At 43.2% G+C, this 23,301-nt stretch overlaps 1 protein-coding gene across 1 annotated transcript in view; it reads left to right on the forward strand.

The window, feature by feature from the left end:
* Positions 1-1,082: 1,082 nt before the first annotated feature.
* vstm2l (V-set and transmembrane domain containing 2 like) overlaps positions 1,083-23,301 on the forward strand; it is a 73,425-nt gene continuing 51,206 nt past the window's right edge. The window contains exon 1 of the mRNA XM_034167024.1: positions 1,083-1,318. Coding sequence (XP_034022915.1) covers positions 1,201-1,318 — 118 coding nt within the window. The 5' untranslated portion in view covers positions 1,083-1,200. The remainder of the gene's footprint in view (positions 1,319-23,301) is intronic.

A 23,301-nucleotide genomic window follows, 5' to 3' on the forward strand; every position in this document is an offset into this window, starting at 1 on the left:
AAATATTTAAGTAAGTAGGACATTTTTTTTTTACTTTGAGTTTGTACTACTTAATCTATTTAATTAATTTGAGCATTCGGGTTTACAGTGTATGTTATGTAACCTGTAGGGAATCCTGTGTATTTTCAGGATATTCCAGAGAGTGGATAATCAAATGAATCAAAAATACCTTGCAAAAACCAACAAAATCAATAATAATAATAGTAATAATAATAATAATGAAAACAGTTTATTTGTGCTTGCCTTCAAAGAGTACTTGCAGAACTAAAAAAAACCCCCCAAAAAAAACAATCATTTGTTGACTTCTTGGGTGTGAAGCCATATTGCTCAATCCTTAGTTACACATTATCCTTAATTCTGATTTTACTTTCACATTCTGTTTGTATGCAGACATTGATCTCTATATGCCCACGTGGTGGGCATCGCAATTGTCCCTCACCGACCAATGGTGTCCTGCAAAGAAAGTCTGCACCTTCGTGGCCCTTTCTGGAATGTCTTTGGAGATCACTGGCATAATATATATTCAGCAACCAAACAAGCTACAAGTGAGTTTCAAGTGAGCTGTTTGCAATTTCTGATAATTTACCCAACATCCAATAAACATCCAGCAGGTGGCAGACAAACGAGTCATTACATTGACAAAACAAAGTTGCTTTTTTGATCAAACTCATGCATCAGAGCTCACCAGGTGGAATTGGGTTTGTCCTCGTACGTTCTTTTAGTTCAGTAAGTTCAAAGATGAGGGCGTTTTTTGTTTTTGGGTTATTTTCTGCAGAAGCTGTCTGGGATGAACTAACTCACTCGCTCACTCACTCATTTACATTTTTGCTGCCCAGTCCCTGTGTTGTTACGTTTATTCTCCTTTCCAATTTTACACAAGTAATAGTCCTTATGATGTAGCCTCTTCAGGTGTGAAACTAAACATTAAAAGCATTTTGTAAAGTCTAGAAGTAAATCTCAGCTCAGCGTGCAAAACGACTCCAGTAATTAAAGTGACTGTGAGATCCTTCCGCGTAATTGCTCCTCTGTGACAGCCGCAGCACGCATGGTAACGCGGTCTGCTTCCGCTGGCTGCATGATCTCACGCAGAGCCGAGAGGAGCAACAACGACTCCTCCGCAGCTCAACGTGGACAATTTTTTTTTTAATTTAAAATCAATGTGACACTTCGAAACAACGTCTCCACATCACGGCTGAAGCAATGGGAGCGTTTGGAGGCATAATAAGGATTTTACAATATGCGGGACTTTACATTCAACTTCACGCAGCGTTCAGCGTCGCTGTCGGCGGGGACGTGGACAACCACGTCTCTGGGAATGGTAAGTTTATTTTCGCATTTTTACGTAAAAAAAACAAAACAAAATGTTTTTAACATGTATTCCTGTGGAGGATGTCAGACTGGAGTGTACACTATTGCTATTTTGGAGGTCATTTATTCCAACTTTGGCTTATTTATTTTTATTCATACTGTGATAAATGTATTTTTTGTAGCTTTAGTGCTTCTTCGGTGTTCAGTTCTACCGTACTGAGGAAATACACATTATTTTTTTTTTTGAGGTAATGTTTATGTTATTATGCCACAAGTTGTTGAAGCATTTCTGACTTTTACATTCTAAAAATGAAATGTATTTACTTACCGCTTCCTCAAAACGTCATGGTTTAAACGGGAAACATATTACACAGTTCATTGGAACAATGTTATGTTTTGCTTCGTTGTTTTAAACAACCAAGTTTTCCGGTTCAAACCCCCACCTCTGCCATATTACCCATGTAATGTGGAGTTGCATCAGGAAGGGCATCCAGTGTAAACTTGTGCCAAAATTAAACATGCAGATCCTCATTGGATCTGCTGTGACGATCCTGAGTGGAAAAAAGGGGGGCAGTCAAAGCCATATTATTTTTTTGTGGATTTCTCAATGCTTTTCTGTTGACGAATACACATAATATTTGAATACTTTCCATCACTGAGGTATGAATAAGAAGTAGTTAAGGATGCTAGCAATGGCAATAACAATTTGTTTTATGCAGATTTCTTGCAGACATCAAATTATGTCTTCATATCTTTGTCACAAATACACACACATTGTGGTGTTCGAGCTACTTTTTACCTTTGACAGTTTCAGAGCACAGTTTTGTACCTACTTTACTTTGGCTGTCTTGTTGTAAAATCTGTCAATACCACTGACTTCTCCTTTGCTGTTATCATGTTAACATAAGATCTCAATTCGTCTTTTTGACTTAAAATTTAAACGTAAGTACTTCTGAAGTGGTAAAGTATTGTATGGAACTGCATCACAGCTATGACTCTACCCTCAGTTGTATTACTGTAACATATTTCAAACTGCAGCTGTACGTCTATTTAAAACATTTGCTGTGTGGAAGTGCAACCAAAAGAGGAAAAACAAAACATTTCTCCAGTAACTTGGGTCTTTGAGAGGACATGTTCATGAAATACGTATAATAAAATCAAGCTGCATAACATAAAATAAAAATTTATGTGATGTTGAGTTAGCTTTTTTCTTACGGACGGATTCGCGCGTCGGCAGGCAGCCACTCCATGGCCCGGCGCCACAGAGAAACCACCTCCGTTGGAAGCGTACGGGACAAGTTTGAACATGCCCAGCTGTTAAACAGTTTCTCGGATACTCACTCGGACTGAAAACCATCGAAAGCCGCCTGAATTTTACGAAGGTTATCAAACACGGAGGTATTTCTCTGTGGCGCTGGGCCATGAGCGGTTGCCTGCTGACGGCAAATCCGTCTGCATGTCTTTCATTACAAAATCTCCTTAACAGTGGAATGTCAGGATAAACTGCTGATCCCGACCTCTTCTGAAACTTCTCTGTTCTCTCACGACGTCCTGGGTCAACAGGAGGCTTAAATTTGGAATTTTTCAGCTCGAACAGGGTGGCGACGGCGGCTCGGAGCGTGGCGCGCCCTCCGGCTCCGTGGGTTGTCCTTAAAGTGACAGTTAATACTCCATAATCTCTCATCAGCCTTAAAATTTTCACCGAAAACCAGCTGAATTTCTCGAATGGTGTCCACTCGGATGTGCCTTACAGTTTCTGAAAAAATTTTGATCAAGCAAAGCGGCAGTCTCTGAGCCATTCATAAACAATGAAAAAAATAGACGGGAGGGGTGACCACTCCTCACTCAAAGCCTGCCCACAGGCGAATGACGCAACCGACAGGCATGAAAAAACTCACGCATGCACACGAGGTTCAAGCTTGTTGATGTAAACGCACATGATTCAAATCCATATAGTTTTTGAAAAAAATTAAAAGGTCGGTTTCTTTTCTAATAGACCACGTATGTATACACTGTGTATTTGTGTGTATATGTATCTTTATATATATATATATATATATATATATATATATATATCTAATATATATAGTGAGGAAAATAAGTATTTGAACACCCTGCAATTTTGCAAGTTCTCCCATTTAGAAATCATGGAGGGGTCTGAAATTTTCATCTTAGGTGCATGTACCCTGTGAGAGACATAATCTAAAAAAAAAAAAAAAAAATCTGGAAATCACGATGTATGATTTTTTTTAAATAATTTATTTGTATGTTACTGCTGCAAATAGGTATTTGAACACCTGTGAAAATCAATGTTAATATTTGGTACAGTAGCCTTTGTTTGTAATTACAGAGGTCAAACGTTTCCTGTAGTTTTTCACCAGGTTTGCACACACTGCAGCAGGGATAATGGTCCACTTCTCTATACAGATCTTCTCCAAATCTTTCAGGTTTGGAGTTTCAGCTCCCTCCATAGATTTTCTATTGAGTTCAGGTCTGGAGACTGGCCAGGCCACTCCAGGACCTTGAAATGCTTCTTACGGAGCCCCTCCTTAGTTGTCCTGGCTGTGTGTTTGGGGTCATTGTCATGCTGGAAGACCCAGCCATGACCCATCTTTAATGCTCTTACTGAGGGAAAGAGGTTGTTTGCCAAAATCTCGTAATACATGACCCCATCCATCCTTCCATCAATATGGTGCAGTTGTCCTGTCCCCTTTGCAGAAGAGCACCCCCAGAGTATGATGTTTCCACCCCCATGCTTCACGGTTGGGATGGTTTTCTTGGGGTTGTTCTCATCCTCTAAACATGGTAAGTGGAGTTGATTCCAAAAAGCTCTATTCTGGTCTCATCTGACCACATGACCTTCTCCCATACCATCCAGATGGTCACTGGTGAACTTCAAATGGGCCTGGACATGTGCTGGCTTGAGCAGGGGGACCTTGCTGCCCTGCAGGATTTTAAACCATGACAGCATCATGTGTTACTAATGTAATCATTGTGAATGTGGTCCCAGCTCTCTTCAGGTCATTGACCAGGTCCTCCTGTGTAGTTCTGAGCTTTCTCAGAATCATCCTTACCCCACAAAGTGAGATCTTGCATGGAATCCCAAACCGAGGGAGATTGACAGTCATCTTGTGTTTCTTCTACTTTCTAATAAATAATCATAACAGTTGTTGTCTTCTACCAAGCTGCTTGCCTGTTGTCCTGTCGTCCATCCCAGCCTTGTGCAGGTCTACAGTTTTGTCCCTGGTGTCCTTAGACAGCTCTTTGGTCTTGGCTATGGTGGAAGGGTTGGAGTGTGATTGATTGAGTGTGTGAACAGGTGTCTTTTATACAGGTAACAAGTTCAAACAGGTGCAATTAATACAGGTAAAGAGTGCAGAATAAGAGGGCTTCTTAAAGAAAAATTAACAGGTCTGTGTGAGCCAGAATTCTTGCTGGTTGGTAGGGGATCAAATACTTATTTTGCAGCAGTAACATACAAATAAATTATTTAAAAAAATCATACATTGTGATTTCCAGATTTTTTTTTTTTTTTTTTTTTTTGCTTATACTCACAGTGGACATACACTAAGAGGAAAATTTCAGACCCCTCCATGATTTCTAATGGGAGAACTTGCAAAATCGCAGGGTGTTCAAATACTATTTTCCTCACTGTAATGCCCATGACCTTCAATCCCTCAGGTGGCACTGCATTAAAAATCGACATCATTGTGTAAAGGATCTTACCGCGTGGGCTCAGGAACACTTAGGAAAACTATTGTCAGTTAACATAGTTCGTCACTATGTCTACAAGTGCAAGTTAAAGGGTCCTTGCCACGCTATGACGTTTTTACATATTCTTGAAGAATAAAAAATTTTTTTCCACATGTTGTCTTTGTTTTTTGCCATAAAATTATACTGAATAAGTATTTAAATGTTTCGTTATCCATCTGAGAATTTGAATTTTCCGCCTCTGAGTTGACCTGCTTTTTCGCTGCGACGAATGTGACGTCATTCGAGTAGATGTCTCGCAGCGCGGCTCTGTTTACCAACACGAGACACGGACAGCGAAGGCATAGTGCGCGATTATAACAAAGATTTAAGTGACATATCGATTGTTTTGAAGATGAGGACGTTTCTGATGAAAGGAAGCCACGGTAAAAATAATGGGCGGCTCCAAACCGTGTATGTTCCAGCCGAATGCAACAGAAAGAGGATGAAGCGCAGCTGACAGCAGCAGCACTGAGGAGGACGATATAAGCTGCTGAATGGTTTGTTCACTCACTCACCACTTTCTTATAAACGATCATTTATTCCTGAAACGGTGTGTTTGTGTATGAAAAAAAAATATTTGAGCAGCACAGCATGCTTAAACTCAGGAGTTTGTTCTAAAATCACTGAAAATAAAGTTTCTGTACATTCTGTATATATTACTCATTTATAAGTCAGTTTCTTGTGATTGCTAATTCTTTTTATTCATTGCAAATGATTGCAATCTTTATCTGAAAAGCTATAGACCCACATGGGATGGGGGAAAAAGATTTCTAAAAAAAAAAAAAAAAAAATTACTTCTATATCTGTTGTCAAATTTTATCAGGCATAATATTGTAGAAAACTTTATGCTAAATGGAGACTTTCCTGTCTAAAATACACATACAGAATATCTGTAATCATAAATTGTATCACATCTAATCTACTTTGAATGAACAGAAGTCTGAACAAAAAACAGGCTGTTCAGTTTACATGCATACAGTAGTGTTCGGAATAATAGTAGTAACTAAAAAGATTAATCCAGGTTTTGAGTATATTTCTTATTACATGGGAAACAAGGTACCAGTAGATTCATTAGAGTCTCACAAATCCAACAAGACCAAGAATTCATGATATGCACACTCTTAGGCTATGAAATTGGGCTATTAGTAAAAAAAAAGTAGAAAAGGGGGTGTTCACAATAATAGTAGCATCTGCTGTTGACGCTGCAAACTCAAAACTATTATGTTCAAACTGCTTTTTTAGCAATCCTGTGAATCACTAAACTAGTATTTAGTTGTATAACCAAACCACAGTTTTTCATGATTTCTTCACATCTGCGAGGCATTAATTTTGTTGGTTTGGAACCAAGATTTTGCTCATTTACTAGTGGGCTTGGGGTCATTGTCTTGTTGAAACACCCATTTCAAGGGCATGTCCTCTTCAGCATAAGGCAACATGACCTCTTCAAGTATTTTGACATATCCAAACTGATCCATGATACCTGGTATGCGATATATAGGCCCAACACCATAGTAGGAGTAACATGCCCATATCATGATGCTTGCACCACCATGCTTCACTGTCTTCACTGTGAACTGTGGCTTGAATTCAGAGTTTGGGGGTCGTCTCACAAACTGTCTGCAGCCCTTGGACCCAAAAAAAACAATTTTACTCTCATCAGTCCACAAAATATTACTCCATTTCTCTTGAGGCCAGTTGATGTGTTCTTTGGCAAATTGTAACCTCTTCTGCACGTCTTTTATTTAACAGAGAGACTTTGCGGGGGATTCTTGCAAATAAATTAGCTTAACACAGGTGTCTTCTAACTGTCACAGCACTTACAGGTAACTCCAGACTGTCTTTGATCATTCTGGAGCTGATCAATGGGTGAGCCTCTGCCATTCTGGTTATTCTTCTATTTTCATTTTGATGGTTGTTTTCCATTTTCCACGCATCTCAGTTTTTTTTTTTTGTCCATTTTAAAGCATTGGAGATCATTGTAGATGAACAGCCTATAATGTTTTGCACCTGCATATAAGTTTTCCCTCTCCAATCAACTTTTTAATCAAACTACGCTGTTCTTCTGAACAATGTCTTGAACATCCCATTTTCCTCAGGCTTTCAAAGAGAAACGCATGTTCAACAGGTGCTGGCTTCATCCTTAAATAGGGGACACCTGATTCACACCTGTTTGTTCCACAAAATTGACAAACTCACTGACTGAATGCCACACTACTATTATTGTGAACACCCCCTTTTCTACTTTTTTTTTTTACTAATAGCTCAATTTCATAGCCTTAAGAGTGTGCATATCATGAATGCTTGGTCTTGTTGGATTTGTGAGAATCTACTGGTACCTTGTTTCCCATGTAACAATAAGAAATATACTCAAAACCTGGATTAATCTTTTTAGTCACATAGCACTATTATTCTGAACACTACTGTATGTATATTTGGAAAACACAAAAATGTCAATCTTCTGTTTTTTTTTTCAGGTGCTCATGTGAACACAGTCAGCCGAAGCCACTTGTGATCGAGTCTCCTTCTCATATCAGGGTCAGCTTTGCAGGTAAGTTGTCTCAATAACACCCTAACTTTCAAAGAGCATTTTTTAATGTATATAAGCAATGTTTTTATTAATGTTGTTTTAACTTCTGTTTTAGGACTTTGGTGGCAACCCTTCATTTTAATGAAAATGCAGGGGGACAACAAAAGCAGACAAAGCAAGAGAGACCAAGGTTCAGAATATACTTTCCTTAGTGGAAAAGAGGAGGATTCACAGTGAGAAAGTTAGCCACATATCCAACATGTGGTATGTGGAAAATGGAAAAAAACAAAACAGATTATTTGTATATTTTGATATAGCATGATAAAATGAATAAAAATACAATTTCACATAAGTTTCACATTGTTTCATTCAAATGAGAAGTGTTTTACAATTTGTTAAAAATCATTTTCTTCAGTCTGTATGAGTGACAGCAAAACAGGTTCTTCAGATCTGCAAAACACCAAACCGATCAGAAATCCCCACCAGTGATCCTCCTCCACTGAGCATCCAACGTGAACAGACAAAGCTGAGGCTGATGCTGCCAAGCGGACCAGGTACCACAATGAGCCCAACCCCTCACTCCACGGGAGGAAACTGGAAGCCAGTGTAATCGGATGATGGTGATGGAAAAGTACTCCTTATTTTGAATATAACACAAGCTGGTAGTGGCACCCTTCTGTGCCTTCCCAAGTGTCCCCAGCACAACCGCACAAATTGCCGATATGCGATATGATGATTTCTGCAACAAAAAAAATAGCATGGATTTTATGTTCAAAACAACAGTTCATTCTTTTTGTATTAGAATATTTTTTACTTTTTTCTATAAACCATGTAAATGAAACTTTCTAACTATTTCATGTGCTGACTCGTACTGTGGAGCATCATGTAGGCATAGTGTGCCACTCTGAGGACATCTGCATCCAAACACACAATCGAGAAACTAGCCAGCTGTGTGACACATTGAGGATTTTCGCCACCATGTTGCATCTCCACCAAGACTGCAGAAATTTCCCTGCAACAGTGAGACTTGATCACGAGTGGCATCAGCTGACTGTGTTCACATGAGCACCTGAAAAAAACAGAAGATTGATATTTTTGTGTTTTCCAAATATACATATGCATGTAAACTGAACAGCCTGTTTTTTTGTTCAGACGTCTGTTCATTCAAAGTAGATTAGATGTGATACAATTTATGATTACAGATATTCTGTATGTGTATTTTAGGAAAGTCTCCATTTAGCATAAACATTTTTCTACAGTATTATGCCTGATAAATTTGACAACAGATATAGAAGTAAAATTTTCTTTTATTTAGAAATCTTTTCCCCCCATCCCATGTGGGTCTACAGCTTTTCAGATAAAGATTTGCAATCATTTGCTTGAATAAAAGGTGAAGAATTAGCAATTGACCCTATGTGTCTTTTTGCAAGGAATGTTTTTGCAGTTTTTGCTCTATGGCAAGATGCATTATCATCTTGAAAAATGAGTTCATCATCCCCAAACATCCTTTCAATTGTCCAAAATATCAACATAAACTTGTGCATTTATTGATGATGTAATGACAGCCATCTCCCCAGTGCCTTTACCTGACATGCAGCCCCATATCATCAATGACTGTGGAAATTTACATGTTCTCTTCAGGCAGTCATCTTTATAAATCTCATTGGAAAGGCACCAAACAAAAGTTCCAGCATCATCACCTTGCCCAATGCAGATTCGAGATTCATCACTGAATATGACTTTCATCCAGTCATCCACAGTCCACAATTGCTTTTCCTTAGCCCATTGTAACCTTGTTTTTTTCTGTTTAGGTGTTAATGATGCCTTTTGTTTAGCTTTTCTGTATGTAAATCCCATTTCCTTTAGGCGGTTTCTTACAGTTCGGTCACAGACGTTGACTCCAGTTTCCTCCCATTCGTTCCTCATTTGTTTTGTTGTACATTTTTCGATTTTTGAGACATATTGCTTTAAGTTTTCTGTCTTGACGCTTTGATGTCTTCCTTGGTCTACCAGTATGTTTGCCTTTAACAACCTTCCCATGTTGTTTGTATTTGGTCCAGAGTTTAGACACAGCTGACTGTGAACAACCAACATCTTTTGCAACATTGCGTGATGATTTACTCTCTTTTAAGAGTTTGATAATCCTCTCCTTGTTTCAATTGACATCTCTCGTGTTGGAGCCATGATTCATGTCAGTCCACTTGGTGCAACAGCTCTCCAAGGTGTGTTCACTCCTTTTTAGATGCAGACTAACGAGCAGATCTGATATTATGCAGGTGTTAGTTTTGGGGATGAAAATTTACAGGGTGATTCCATAATTTTTTTCCTCAGAATTGAGTGATTCCATATTTTTTCCTCTGCTTGGTCTAAAAAAAAGTAACCGTTACTGACTGCCACAATCTTTTTTTTTTTTCTGCCAGGAATAAATGATCATTTATAGAAAGTGGTGATGTGAACAAACCTTTCTGTGTCGTCCTCCTCAATGCTGCTGCTGTCAGCTGACAGCTGCGCTTCATCCTCTTTCCGTCGTGTCCGGCTGGAACATACACGGTTTGGAGCCGCCCATTATTTTTACCGTGGCTTCCTTTCATCAGAAACTTCCTCATCTTCTTCAAAAACAATCGATATGTCACTTAAATCTTCTCTATAATCGTGCACTATGCCTTCGCTGTCCGTGTTGGTAAACAGAGCAGCGCTGCGAGACATCTACTCGAATGACGTCACATCCGTCGCAGCGAAAAAGTAGGTCAACTCAGAGGCGGTAAATTCAAATTCTCAGATGAGTAACGAAACATCTAAATACTTGTTCAGTATAATTTATGGTAAAAAACAAAGACAACATGTAGAAAAAGCTTTTTTTATTCTTCAAGAATATGTAAATACATCATAGTGTGGCAGGGATACTTTAAAACTCTACCATGCAAAGCGAAAGCCATACATCAACAACATCCAGAAACGCCTCTGCCTTCTCTAGGCCTGAGCTCATTTTGAAATGGACAGACGCAAAGTGGGGAAGTATGCTGTGGTCTGATGAGTCCATGTTTCAAATTGTTTTTGTAGATCATGGACATTGGGTCCTCCGTACAAAAGAGGAAAAAGACCTTCCAGATTGTTACCAGCGCAAAGTTCCAAAGCCAGCATCTGTGATGGTATGGGGTTGTGTTAGTCTGTGATGGCACCATCAATGCTGAAAAGTACATCCAGGTTTTGGAGCAACACATCCAAGCATCCATCCAAGCAACATCTTTTTCAGGGGCGTCCCTGCTTATTTCAGCAAGACAATGCCAAGCCACATTCTGCATGTGTTACAACAGCGTGGCTTTGTAGTAAAATAGTGCGGGTACTAGATTGGCCTGCCTGCAGTTCAGACCTGTCCTCCATTGAAAATGTGTGGTGCTTGAGCTGCTACCCCCGCGACCCAATGTAGGATAAGCGTAAGAAAATGGATGGATGGATGGATGGATGGATGGAAGCTTCAACAATTAGTGTCCTCACTTCCCAAACGCTTACACTTGAGTGTTGTTAGAAGGAAAGTAGGGGTGAAACGATTAGTTGAGTAACTCGAATAATTCGATTACAAAAAATGTTTGAGGCAAATTCTGTGCCTCGAAGCTTCGTTTAACGTTGCAGTACATATGCCAGGCCTGTATGTGGCGCTGTAACATCCCCAGAAAAACAAACAGAAGAAGACTAGAGCATGTATGACCCATGTAAGCGCTAATCAAATTAGCACAAAAGCTACAGCTTTCCAACGTGACTCAGAGTAAAATAAAGCCCTTTAAGAGAAAACTGGTCCAGGCTGATCATCTGAAATAGTTTACTGCGCATTTAAAATGAAGCAGTGTGTTTGTTTATAAAACAAAACATCGTTTCGTCCGCTGCCTGCTCTCCGCTCTATGTGGGGAGTGCTATACCGGCCTCTCTCTCTGCCCGGTGTGAGCGGCTCAGCTCTGCCCTCACAGCTCCGTCCCGGCCACACTGACAAACATTCTCTGGAAGAATTACACTCTTCCTTCTGTGTTTTGTTCAGACTTGCAGTGAGCGTTTTACTTTTTAATTTTCACTTTTTTGGGCAGCACACAACGCTTCACAAACATGGTAACTCAAATACGAGGTCTGTTGGAAAAGTAGCTGACCAATTTTATTTTTTTCAAAAACCTGATGGATTTGAATCACGCGTGCTTGCATGAACCACAAAGAAAAAAACGACAAGAGACTCCACCCATCCTCACACAAAGGCTGCTTACAAGCAAATGACGCAATCGACAGGCGTGAAAAAACTCACGCATGTGCGCGAAGGTTCAAGGTTGGCTCATGCAAGCACACGTGATTCAAATCCGTCAGGTTTTTGAAAAAATAAAAAGGTCAGATACTTTTCTAACAGACCTTGTAAAATAGTAATAATAATTTTAAAACACTTGACTGCGAGGCTGCATGTTCAACCTCCAGCTGAAATGCATTGACTGAATCACAGAGGAGGGATTAAAAAAAAAAGTCACGCAGGGACCCAGTTCACCAACCTTAAAAAAAAAAAAAAACACTTTAAAATGGTTGAATTTTACAAGTTAGTGTAAACAAAAAACAGAAAGCCACATCCCATCGCCATTTCAGCAAAATGTCAAGACTTTGGCTGAGCTCCTGACTCCAAGAAAGATCCAAAACTTGTAAAGATGTGAAAAAATAAATGATTACCCAAGAAAACAGAAAGGGATACACTAAATTTGACAATCTCCGTGATGACACAGCGACATTGTGCCATTGCTTAGGGAGAGCCCTGGATTGTTGATTTTGTTAAAAACGCAAAAGTACTTTTTATCCGATTACTCGATTAATCGAGAGAATACTCGATTACTAAAATAATCGATAGCTGCAGCCCTAAAGAAAAGGTGATGTAACACAGTGGTAAACATACCACTGTCCCAGCTTTTTTGAAATGTGTTACAGGCATCCATTTCAAAATGAGCAAATATTTGCACAAAAACAATAAAGAATGTGGATAGCAGCAGCAGGAGTGTGTGTGATTAGATGTGTATCGCATGCTTCTGCTACATCCTGAGTGGTGACAGGTAGCGATTTGAAGCCATATTGTTTCCTGGCTCAATCCATTGCATGCTGCATTTCTTGTGTTTATGCATGACAGCAGCTCTATAGTCATACGTGTCTTATTGTCATCCAATAGAGTTAAATTAGTTATAAAACACATTTGAAATCTTATTTACATAATTTGACTTTTAAAGTGGGAAAGTTTGACATTTTAAGTTTATTTCATTTTTGCACAAATGATGTCATCTCATAACACTCACTGTACAGATTTCAACCATTTTACGTAGTGTCGCCCATCTCATTGATGAAATTTTACACTAATTCATATAAAATGTCAACTTTTGGTCATGGAGGTTCTGAACTGCCCTTAGTCTGACCCATCACCTAGGACCTGTTTGCCTTGGGAGACCCTACAGGGAGCACAAAGCCCACAACAACATACCTCCTAGGATCATCCGGGTACGCAAACTCCCCCACCATGATAAGGTGGCAGCTAGAGGGGGAGGGGGTTCAGAACCTCCATGACCAGTAAAAGATCAAGGGCCAAGACGTCGCCCGGTATGGCGGAGCCGGGGTCCCACCCTGGAGCCAGGTCTGGGGTGGTGGTCGGGCCTTAGCCCATGGGGCCCGGCCGGGCTCAGCCCGAAAGAGTGACGTGGGCCCGCCCTCCTGTGGGTTCACCACCTGCAGAGGGGGCCATGGGGGTCGGGTGCAGAGAGGATTGGGTGGCGGTCGAGGGCGGATGGCCGACGACCCGGTCCATGCTCACAGCCCCTGGCTGTTGGGACGTGGAATGTCACCTCGCTAGGGGGGAAGGAGCCTGAGCTTGTGCGGGAGGTTGAGAGATATCGACTAGAGATAGTCGGGCTCACCTCCACGCACAGCTTGGGCTGTGGTACCCAACTCCTGGAGAGGGGCTGGACGCTTCATTTTTCTGGCGTCGCCCACGGGGAGAGGTGGCGAGCCGGGGTCGCATTGTTTATTGTTCCCCAGCTCAGTCACCAAGTGTTGGAGTTCACTCCACTGAACGAGAGGGTCGCGTCCCTACGCCTTCGGGTCGGGGACAGGTCTCTCACCGTTGTCTCGGCCTAAGGGCCGAGCGGCAGTGCAGAGTACCTGACCTTCCTGGAGTCCCTGGGAGGGGTACTAGATAACGCTCCGAATGGGGACTCCATTGTTCTCCTTGGGGATTTCAACGCCCACGTGGGCAGTGACAGTGAGACCTGGAGGGGTGTGATCGGGAAGCATGGCCTCCCCGATCTGAACCCGAGTGGTGTTCAGTTGTTGGACTTCTGTGCTAGTCACAGTTTGTCCATCACGAACACCATGTTCGAGCACAAGGGTGTCCATAAGTGCACATGGCACCAGGACACCCTGAGCCGGAGGTCGATGATTGACTTTGTAGTCGTATCATCTGACCTTCGGCCACATGTCTCGGACACTCGAGTGAAGAGAGGGGCAGAGCTGTCGACTGATCACCACCTGGTGGTGAGTTGGATCCGCTGGGAGGGTAGGAAGCCAGTCAGACCTGGCAGGCCCAAACGTATCGTGAGGGTCTGCTGGGAACGACTGGCGGAACCCTCTGTCAGCGAGGCCTTCAACTCCCACCTCCGGGAGAGCTTCTCCCAGATCCCGGGGGAGGTTGGAGACATGGAGTCCGAGTGGACCATGTTCTCCACCTCCATTGTCGATGCGGCTGCTCATAGCTGTGGTCGCAAGGTCTCTGGTGCCTGTCGCGGTGGCAATCTCCGAACCCGGTGGTGGACACCGGAAGTAAGGGATGCCGTCAAGCTGAAGAAGGAGTCCTACTTATCTTTGTTGGTAGGTGGGACCCCAGAGGCAGCTGACAGGTACTGGCAGACCAAGCGTGCCGCAGCCCGTGCGGTTGCAGAGGCAAAAACACGGGTCTGGGAGGAGTTCGGGGAGGCTATGGAGGAGGACTATCGGTCGGCCTCGAAGAGATTCTGGCAAACCGTCCGACGCCTCAGGAGGCGGAAGCAGCTCTCCACCCGCACTGTTTACGGTGCGGGTGGGGAGCTGTTGACCCTGACTGGGGATGTTGTCAGGCGGTGGAAGGAGTACTTCGAGGATCTCCTCAATCCCATCGTCACGTCTTCCAAAGAGGAAGCAGAGACTTTGGGCTCAGAGGCGGACTCATCCATTACCCAGGCCGAAGTCACCGAGGTGGTTAGAAAGCTCCTCGGTGGCAAGGCCCCTGGGGTGGATGAAATCCATCCTGAGTACCTTAAGTCTCTGGATGTTGTGGGGCTGTCTTGGCTGACACGCCTCTGCAACATCGCGTGGCGATCAGGGACAGTGCCTCTGGATTGGCAGACCGGGGTGGTAGTCCCTCGGTTTAAGAAGGGGAACCGGAGGGTGTGTTCCAACTATAGGGGATCACACTCCTCAGCCTCCCCGGTAAGGTCTATTCCAGAGTACTGGAGAGGAGAATTCAACCGATGGTCGAACCTCAGATTCAGGAGGAGCAGTGTGGTTTTCATCCTGGTCACGGCACACTTGACCAGCTCTACATGCTCCATCGGATGCTCGAGGGTTCACGGGAGTTCGCCCAACCAGTCCACATGTGTTTTGTGGATCTGGAGAAGGCGTTCGACCGTGTCCCTCGGGGTGCCCTGTGGGGAGTGCTCCACGAGTACGGGGTCCGGGGTCCTTTGTTAAGGCCTATCCGGTCCCTGTACGACCGCAGCAGGAGCTTGGTTCGCATTGCCGGTAGTAAGTCAAACCTGTTTCCAGTGCACGTTGTTCTCCGCCAGGGCTGCCCTTTTCACCGGTTCTGTTCATTATTTTTATGGACAGAATTTCTAGGCAGCCAGGGTGTAGAGGGGGTCTGGTTTGGGAACCACAGAATCTCGTCTCTGCTGTTTGCGGACAATGTGGTTCTGTTGGCTTCGTCAAATCAGGACCTTCAGCGTGCACTGGGGCGGTTTGCAGCCAAGTGTGATGCGTCCGGGATGAAAATCAGCACTTCCAAATCCGAGGCCATGGTTCATGACCGGAAAAAGGTGCTTTGCCCTCTTCAGGTCGGTGGAGTGTCCTTGCCTCAAGTGGAGGAGTTTAAGTATCTCGGGGTCTTGTTCACGAGTGAGGGACGGATGGAGCGTGAGATCGATAGACGGATCGGTGCAGCATCTGCAGTGATGCGGTCGCTGTATCGGACCGTCGTGGTGAAGAGAGAGCTGAGTAGGGGGGCAAAGCTCTCAATTTACCGACCGATCTACGTTCAGATCCTCACCTATGGTCATGAGATTTGGCTCATGACCGAAAGAACGAGATCGCGAGTACAAGCGGCCGAGATGAGTTTCCTCTGCAGGGTGGCTGGGCGCTCCCTTAGAGATGGGGTGAGGAGCTCGGTCACTCGGGAGGAGCTCGGAGTCCAGCCGCTGCTCCTCCATCTCGAAAGGATTCAGTTGAAGTGGCTCGCGCATCTTTTCCGGATGCCCCCTGGACGCCTCGCTGGAGAGGTGTTCCGGGCACGTCCCACTGGGAGGAGGCCCCGGGGAAGACCCAGGACACGCTGGAGGGATTACATCTCTCGGCTGGCTTGGGAACGCCTTGGGGTTCCCCCGGAGGAGCTGGGGGAGGTGTGTGTGGTTCGGGAGGTCTGGGCGGCGTTGCTTGAGCTGCTGCCCCCGCGACCCGACTCCGGATAAAGCGGAAGAAAATGGATGGATGGATGGACGTCAACTTTTGTCTTAAGTTGGAGTGGTGGGATGTATGGCATTGAAGGGGTGTTCTGCAAATTCCTGCTGCATTTTGCTGGCATTGTGGGGTTTTGTGCTTTGTTGTTTTTATTCCTTGTCTTTTTTTTTTTTCGTACATTCGTACAGGGCTGTACGAATGTCTGTCCCCTATGAATGCAACTTGAATTCAGTTTGTTTTTCCAATTTGTGTGATTCATATGGCTTTCGTGCTCCAGTCTGACAGGGCCTTACTTATTTCTGGTCAAGATATTGCTGGCACACCTAGGGGAGTGGTCGTTGCTTTGGTGAAGTGCATCCTTCTAATGGTGTTGGATATCAAGTATTTTCTGAAACTCAGATTTAGGCACTCTTGTGTTAAGGATGCGACCGATCAAATCCAGTATCGTGATCGGCTTTCGATACTGACGTAAATCAAGTCTTGAAAAATACCGATACAACCTGCAACGTTTTCAGATACCAGAGAGGACCCACTGTGAAACCTCAACTGCTGCTGCATGCTTTCTGTTTTGTTTACTGCTGAGGAGGGAGTGGGGGGGGGGGGGTTCTGACACTGAGCTGTTTGACAGAACTCTCTTCCGCTGTACGAGGTCTGTTAGAAAAGTATCGGACCTTTTTATTTTTTGCAAAAACCATATGGATTTGAATCACGTGTGATTGCATCAGCCAAGCGTGAACCTTCATGCGCATGCGTGAGTTTTTTTCACGCCTGTCGGTTGCATCATTCGCCTGTGAGCAGGCTTTGTGTGAGCAGTGGTCCACCCCTCTCGTCAGATTTCTATTGCGAATAAATGTCTGAACGATTTGGAGCTTTGCTGCATCAATTTTTTCCAGAAATTGTGAGAGACCTACAGGTGGACACCATTTGGAAAATTCAGATGGCTTTCAGCGACCATTTTATGGGGATTACACAGATTAAGGAGTGCTCCAGCCGGTTTAAAGACCGCCTACAGCGTCTGAGAGCACGCCGAGCTCCGAGCGCCGATTGACAGGCTGAATCAACCAGATCATTTTCAACGTGAAGGCTTTGTTGATCCGGGACATCGTCTGACTTACACAAAAATGGCAGGAGACGTGGACATCAGTACTTTTTTGGCACATTCCACTGTTACAGGAGTTTTTTTCATGGAAAGAAAAGCGGAGGGACGCGCCACTGTGCCACTCATGGCGCTGGACAAAACCACCTCCGTGTTGGTCTCACAGGACGGCTTTCAGATGGCTGTCGGTGGGTTTTCAGTTGTGTGACTAACTGAGAAATTGTGGATGAGCCTGGACATGCCAGAACATGTCCTGTGAGGCTTCATCACGGCATTGCTTTGCGCCATGCGGCTCCACCGCGACACGCGGAATTCCTCCGCACATCTGTCTCAATGTGCCGAAAAAGTGCTGATGTCCACGTCTTCCACAATTTCTGTGCTAGTCAGATGATGTCCCGGATCAACACAGCATCCAGTTTAGAAATGAACAGGGCATTTTACTGTTACCGGAGTTTTTGTCATGGAAAGAGGAGTGGAGGAATTCCGCGCGTCGCGGTGGAGCCGTATGGCGCAAAGCAACGCCGTGATGAAGCCTCACAGGACATGTTCTGGCATGTCCAGCTCATCCACAATTTCTCGGTTTGTCACACGATTGAAAACCCACCGACAGCCGTCTGAAAGCCATCTCAAAGCCGTCCTGTGAGACCAACACGGAGGTGGTTTTGTCCCGCGCCATGAGCGGCACGGTGGCGCATCCATCCGCTTTTCTTTCCATGAAAAAAACTCCTGTAACAGTGGAATGTGCTGAAAAAGTACTGATGTCCACGTCTGCAATCAACTGCCTGTGCAGCAGCTCTGCTTGAAGCTTGAACCAATGAAGCAGTGCTCTGACCTGCTGCTTTGTTGGTTCTCTGTGTCACTGCTTTTCAGAAGCAGCAAATCCACTTCTTAACCCCTCTCAAAGCCATTTAAGGATGTCGATCTTGAGTCACCTTTGCGCAGATTAAAGTCACTAATTGGGACTCCTGTCTTGTTGAGAGCAAGAAATGAAAATCGTCCTCTGTTCTTTTCGCACAGCTCCAAATGCTGCGCCACTCACTGCCAAGTGAAGTTAGAAAGATAGAGTCCGGTTGGAATGAGTAACTTCAAAGTAAATTGCTGTTTTAAATCAAATGACACCTCTTTCCAAACATTATAATACAGACAACAAACTACAACAGATCAAAACATTTTTTTTCCTCCCAAAGTAAGACGTCCTCCGTTCTTTATGAATTGCATTGATGTTGACTTGTCGGCTGTAAGAGCTCAGCCCAGGGGCTATGGGGTTACATTTGTCTCATTAATATCTGAATGGAAATATTTTTGACAAAAACTACAGATTTTATTTCTATTTATGTCCAGAGATCAAGGATCCAGTGACCAGTTTCATATTTATTTACTTTAAGACTTGATAAAATGTTGTTGACATAGAAAACCTGTAAAACCTACTTTTACACAGAAAATTCATAGGCGGTATTGATAAGGGAATCGATAAGGAATTGGATCGATATGCAGAATTGATAATGGCATCGATATCGCTAAAATCTTATCCATACCCATCCCGTGTCTTAACACTTGCTTTGACAATGTAAACATGTCTCCCATGTCAATAAAGCTCCACTGAAATAGAAAAATAAGGAGAGACAGACAGACAGACAGAGCACTGTCTTTAAAAATAAAGCTATAAAAATAAGGCTATAAAAAAATAAAAGTACTTATTTCTTTCACCAAAACATCAAATCTAGGCTTGCATCTTTGATACACCATCTGGCAAATTGCAGCTGAACTTTCAGGTCTTCTTTTTAAGAAAATCCTCATAAAATCAACAATAATAATGATAATAATATTAAAGCAAACAGAGCTCTGGTATTGGAATAGTATTGGGTAAAGAATTGGGTCGATAAGCGGAATCGATAATGGCATCGATATAGATAAAATCTGATCAATACCCATCACTAATCGTATCGCACCAAATCGCTTCGTATCGCATTGTGAGGAATTGAATCGACATCAAATACATATCAAATCACATGGAATTGGGAACAGGGGTGAATGGTATTGCATCATATTGTCGGTATCGTCATGTATCGCAATTTGTATCATATCACTGGTAGTGTACTGAGATGCGTATCGAATCGTCATTGATGAGATTCACATGCCTCTTCCTGAAGCAGTGGTGCAAAACACAGCATAAGGGATTCTTTATGTTATTGTGATAAGTGTAAAGTGATTTGGGTCATTATGAAACTTTTGTGGCAAATTAGATTTGTGGGCCACCACAAACTATGTAGTTCATAGAGCACTGCCTAATTCATTGTTGTATGTGCTTGTAGAGTGCTGTAAACGGGCATTTCTTATAGAATGTTGTTTTCCTGTAGTTTCCCCCTGCACATGCCAAGTGCCTGTTGCTGTAAGTGATTATTCATTGATTTGAACCAGATATGAAATATGAGTAGTCCTTTTAGGCACACACACACACACACACACACGCACGCATAGCCAAAACAGTCATCAGTCTTTGTATAATTATTATGAGTGTGATCAACTTTTTAAAGTAGACCTGCATTGAAATAAATGTGGTCAGATCTCAGAAAGAAATAGCTGATATGTATTTATAAGACCCTTATGAATGCAGTAAAGTAAATCTGCAAGCCCAAATTTGTAATTCAGTGGAGAAATCTTCATTTAAAAATGACAAATTTGCAGCTAAAATTTGGCCCTCAGCGAAAACTGTTTGTACATCCGGGTCATTGCAGTGACGTCCGGCAGAAGACGGAGCGCTCGCGCCTTCAGTCCGATCCCGCATTGAAATTGATTTTATCTGTTAGTAATGTTACTGTTATACACATCCTGGTTTCAGCATCCAAAAGTAAGCTGCAATGAATGTGAGATACAGCTCTGCATGTTCAGATCAGTGGCGACATCGACAGCGGGTGACGTTCTTCCCCGACGCCTCGCGCTCTGCCTCCGCTGCGCTTACTGAGTCTGCAGGCTCAGTAAACGCCGAAACGGGCCACTCACATTGCCCCCGTGTCTGCTGTGCAGCCGGCATCACGTCCCTGTCTACTGAATGGAGGTGCAGCCAACTTGGCAAAGGTCCAGATACTACGCTCGCTGTTTTGATGCAGAGCGGCCGGTGACACCTGTTGCTGCAAGGACAGACTTTCCGCAGCGCCGCACGTCTCGGTAATCGGAGCCGCAGAGCTCCATGGTCACTGAGAGAGGTTTATATCTTTTTAATGACATGGATTCTTTGCGGGTCCCACCTCCGTACCCCGCGACGGTAACACCGGAGGCGAAAGATAGTAGATTGAAAAAGTCCCCCAAAATAATTTTCAAGCACCAATAAAAGAAATGTGTACTCACCAAACGTGCCGCAAGACAATATGAAGTTTTAAAAAAAGTAGATCCTTCCGTATAAGACAAGAAAAAGGTGCAGATACAAACTGACGTAAATCCACAAATTACAGTTGGCGCACGCAATGCATGCTGGGATAGGGTCTTTTCCCTGACGTCTCGGCAGCGTCCCGGATGTGATGACAGTTTTGCAGAGGGCTAAATTTTAGCTGTAAATTTGTAATTTTTAAATTAAGATTTCTCCGTTGAATGACAGATCTGGGCTTGCAGATTTACTTTACTACATTCAGAAGGATCTTATGTGTAAATATGTCATTTTTTGGTCCAAAGATCTGACTGCATTTATTTCAGTGCAGGTCTACTTTAACAGTGCAGTTATTTCTCTGCAAAGCCAAGTGTCATGGTATGCCTTTCACATGCAATAGGCACTGAAGCAGGAGTTAGGAAGCGTGACTTATTGCTGATTAGACTGATGTTAGCTTTTGTCTTCCACTAAGAACTAATGTTTGATGGCACACATTTGTTTGGAATAGAACCTATTACAGTGCTGGTTCATCCGGTTATCCATTGTGGTCCTACCACACAGTGTGGGGACATGTACAAATTCATTAGGTCTCCAGACTGTCTGGGGTCCTCTGCTTGGTGTCATCTTAATGAGGACGACCAGCCCAGGCAGTTTGCATTGGCTTTCCGTTTATTAGAGCTCTAGCTGTGGAAGGGGCAACAGATTTCACAGTCATGCTGTCACAGTGGAGCAGACCAGTGAAGGCTCCATTTGAGAGCAGGACAGTGAAAAAGCACTCACCTCAAGAGAACACAGGAAGAAATTTCAAGTAATTTTTTTATTATCATATTAGAGTCATATTAAAACATTGGCAATCAAACCTCATAGTGCTGTACTCACCTTTGTCGAATGTGTCATAAGTGTGAAAATCCACCATAGAAATCAAGTGCTTAAAATAGCAATGAAATAATGTGGACATTCTTTAACACAAGGACATATGGCCAACTTAGACTGTATTTATATCAACCTGATGTAATCTGCATTGTGTCTGCCCTGCTCACATCATCAGGTATGGGAGGGTGTCCACTCTAACAAGGATGCTAGAACATCTTTCGGTGTCACAGAGTGTAGGTCACTCACTGACTACAGTTCATTCACCTACCACTCTGAGGCCTCACTCCAGTCCACATTGTGGCACCAGTGTATAACCTGCATTGCTCCTGCTTATCATAATGTTGCAAAAATAAACTCTGTAATGCAGGACATGAGCATGCAGAAAAGTAGTTGAGAGAAAGCAATTTCAATCAGTAGTGTATCCAGAAATCAGGATCCACATAAGTGATTAGGGCTGAGCAAACAAAATTCGCTGAGTCGTTTCCGTGACGACTCGGCGAATCTGTGTGCGCCGCGACAGGAAAAACACCTCCGTGTTGAAAACCATTTGTAAAATTCAGGCGGCTTTTGATGGCTTTCAACAAGTGAGTAACTGAGAAATTGTTTAACAGCTTGGGCATGTTCCAACTTGTCCGTTAAGGTTTCCAACGGAGGTGTTTTTCCTGTCGCGACCCCCCGCGGTCGGGTCCGGCCCGACATGCGACTCTGCCCGCACGTTCTTTCATTACAAAATGTCCGTTAACAATGGAATGTCCAAATAAACTCCTCATGCCGACTTCTTCTGAAAGTTCTCTGTTCTCTGACGACTTCCTGGGTCCACAGAGCCTGAAATGTGGAAGTTTTCAACTTGAAACGGCGAGACGCTGCCGCCTCGAAGCGCAGATCGCCGTCAGGCACCGTGGGCCGTCCTTACGGTGACACTACCAGACCAAAATCTGTCATCAGCCGTTAAAATTTTTACCAAAAACCAGCTGAATTTATCAAGGGTTCAAGCGTGTCTGATGTAATCACATGTGATTCAAATCCATATGGTTTTTGAAAAAAATAATAAGGTCGGATACTTTTCTAATAGACCTCGTATATATAAGTAAAATGGTTGAGTGGATCGTTGTCATTTGACTGGTGCTTTGTATGTCATGTGATTATTTTTCCCATTTGGTTGCGTTGCATTTAGAGTGCAATTTAGTTCAATTTAGAGTGCAAATTTGGTTCCATGCGTTTGGTACCATTGCACTCTGCGCGCACACACAAACACACACACACACACACACACACACACACACACACACACACACACACACACACACACACACACACACACACAAAACAAATCCACTGTGCTGTAAGCTGTCTGACATGATTTTTTTCGCTGCACTGACAAAGTACACAGTCTTTTTTTTTTTTTTTTTTTTTTTGGTAGTACACACGTGCACAAGTGCTGTCCGGCCTGTGTGAGTGCGCACCACGCGCATGCTTACACAAGCCGGACGGCGCTTAGCTTTAAAACAAACCAGCTTTCATCTCTTGAAATATTTGTACCATTGAACTCATAAATATTCATTATTCGTATAACATATATTGTCAGAATCAACATGTAGGCCCACCTTCGATCTGCTGTGGCGACCCCGAGTGCAAACAAGGGAGCAGCTGAAGGGACTATATATATATATATATAATATA

The sequence above is a fragment of the Thalassophryne amazonica genome, chromosome 3, assembly GCF_902500255.1.
Source record: "Thalassophryne amazonica chromosome 3, fThaAma1.1, whole genome shotgun sequence".
NCBI classification, from domain to species: domain Eukaryota; kingdom Metazoa; phylum Chordata; class Actinopteri; order Batrachoidiformes; family Batrachoididae; genus Thalassophryne; species Thalassophryne amazonica.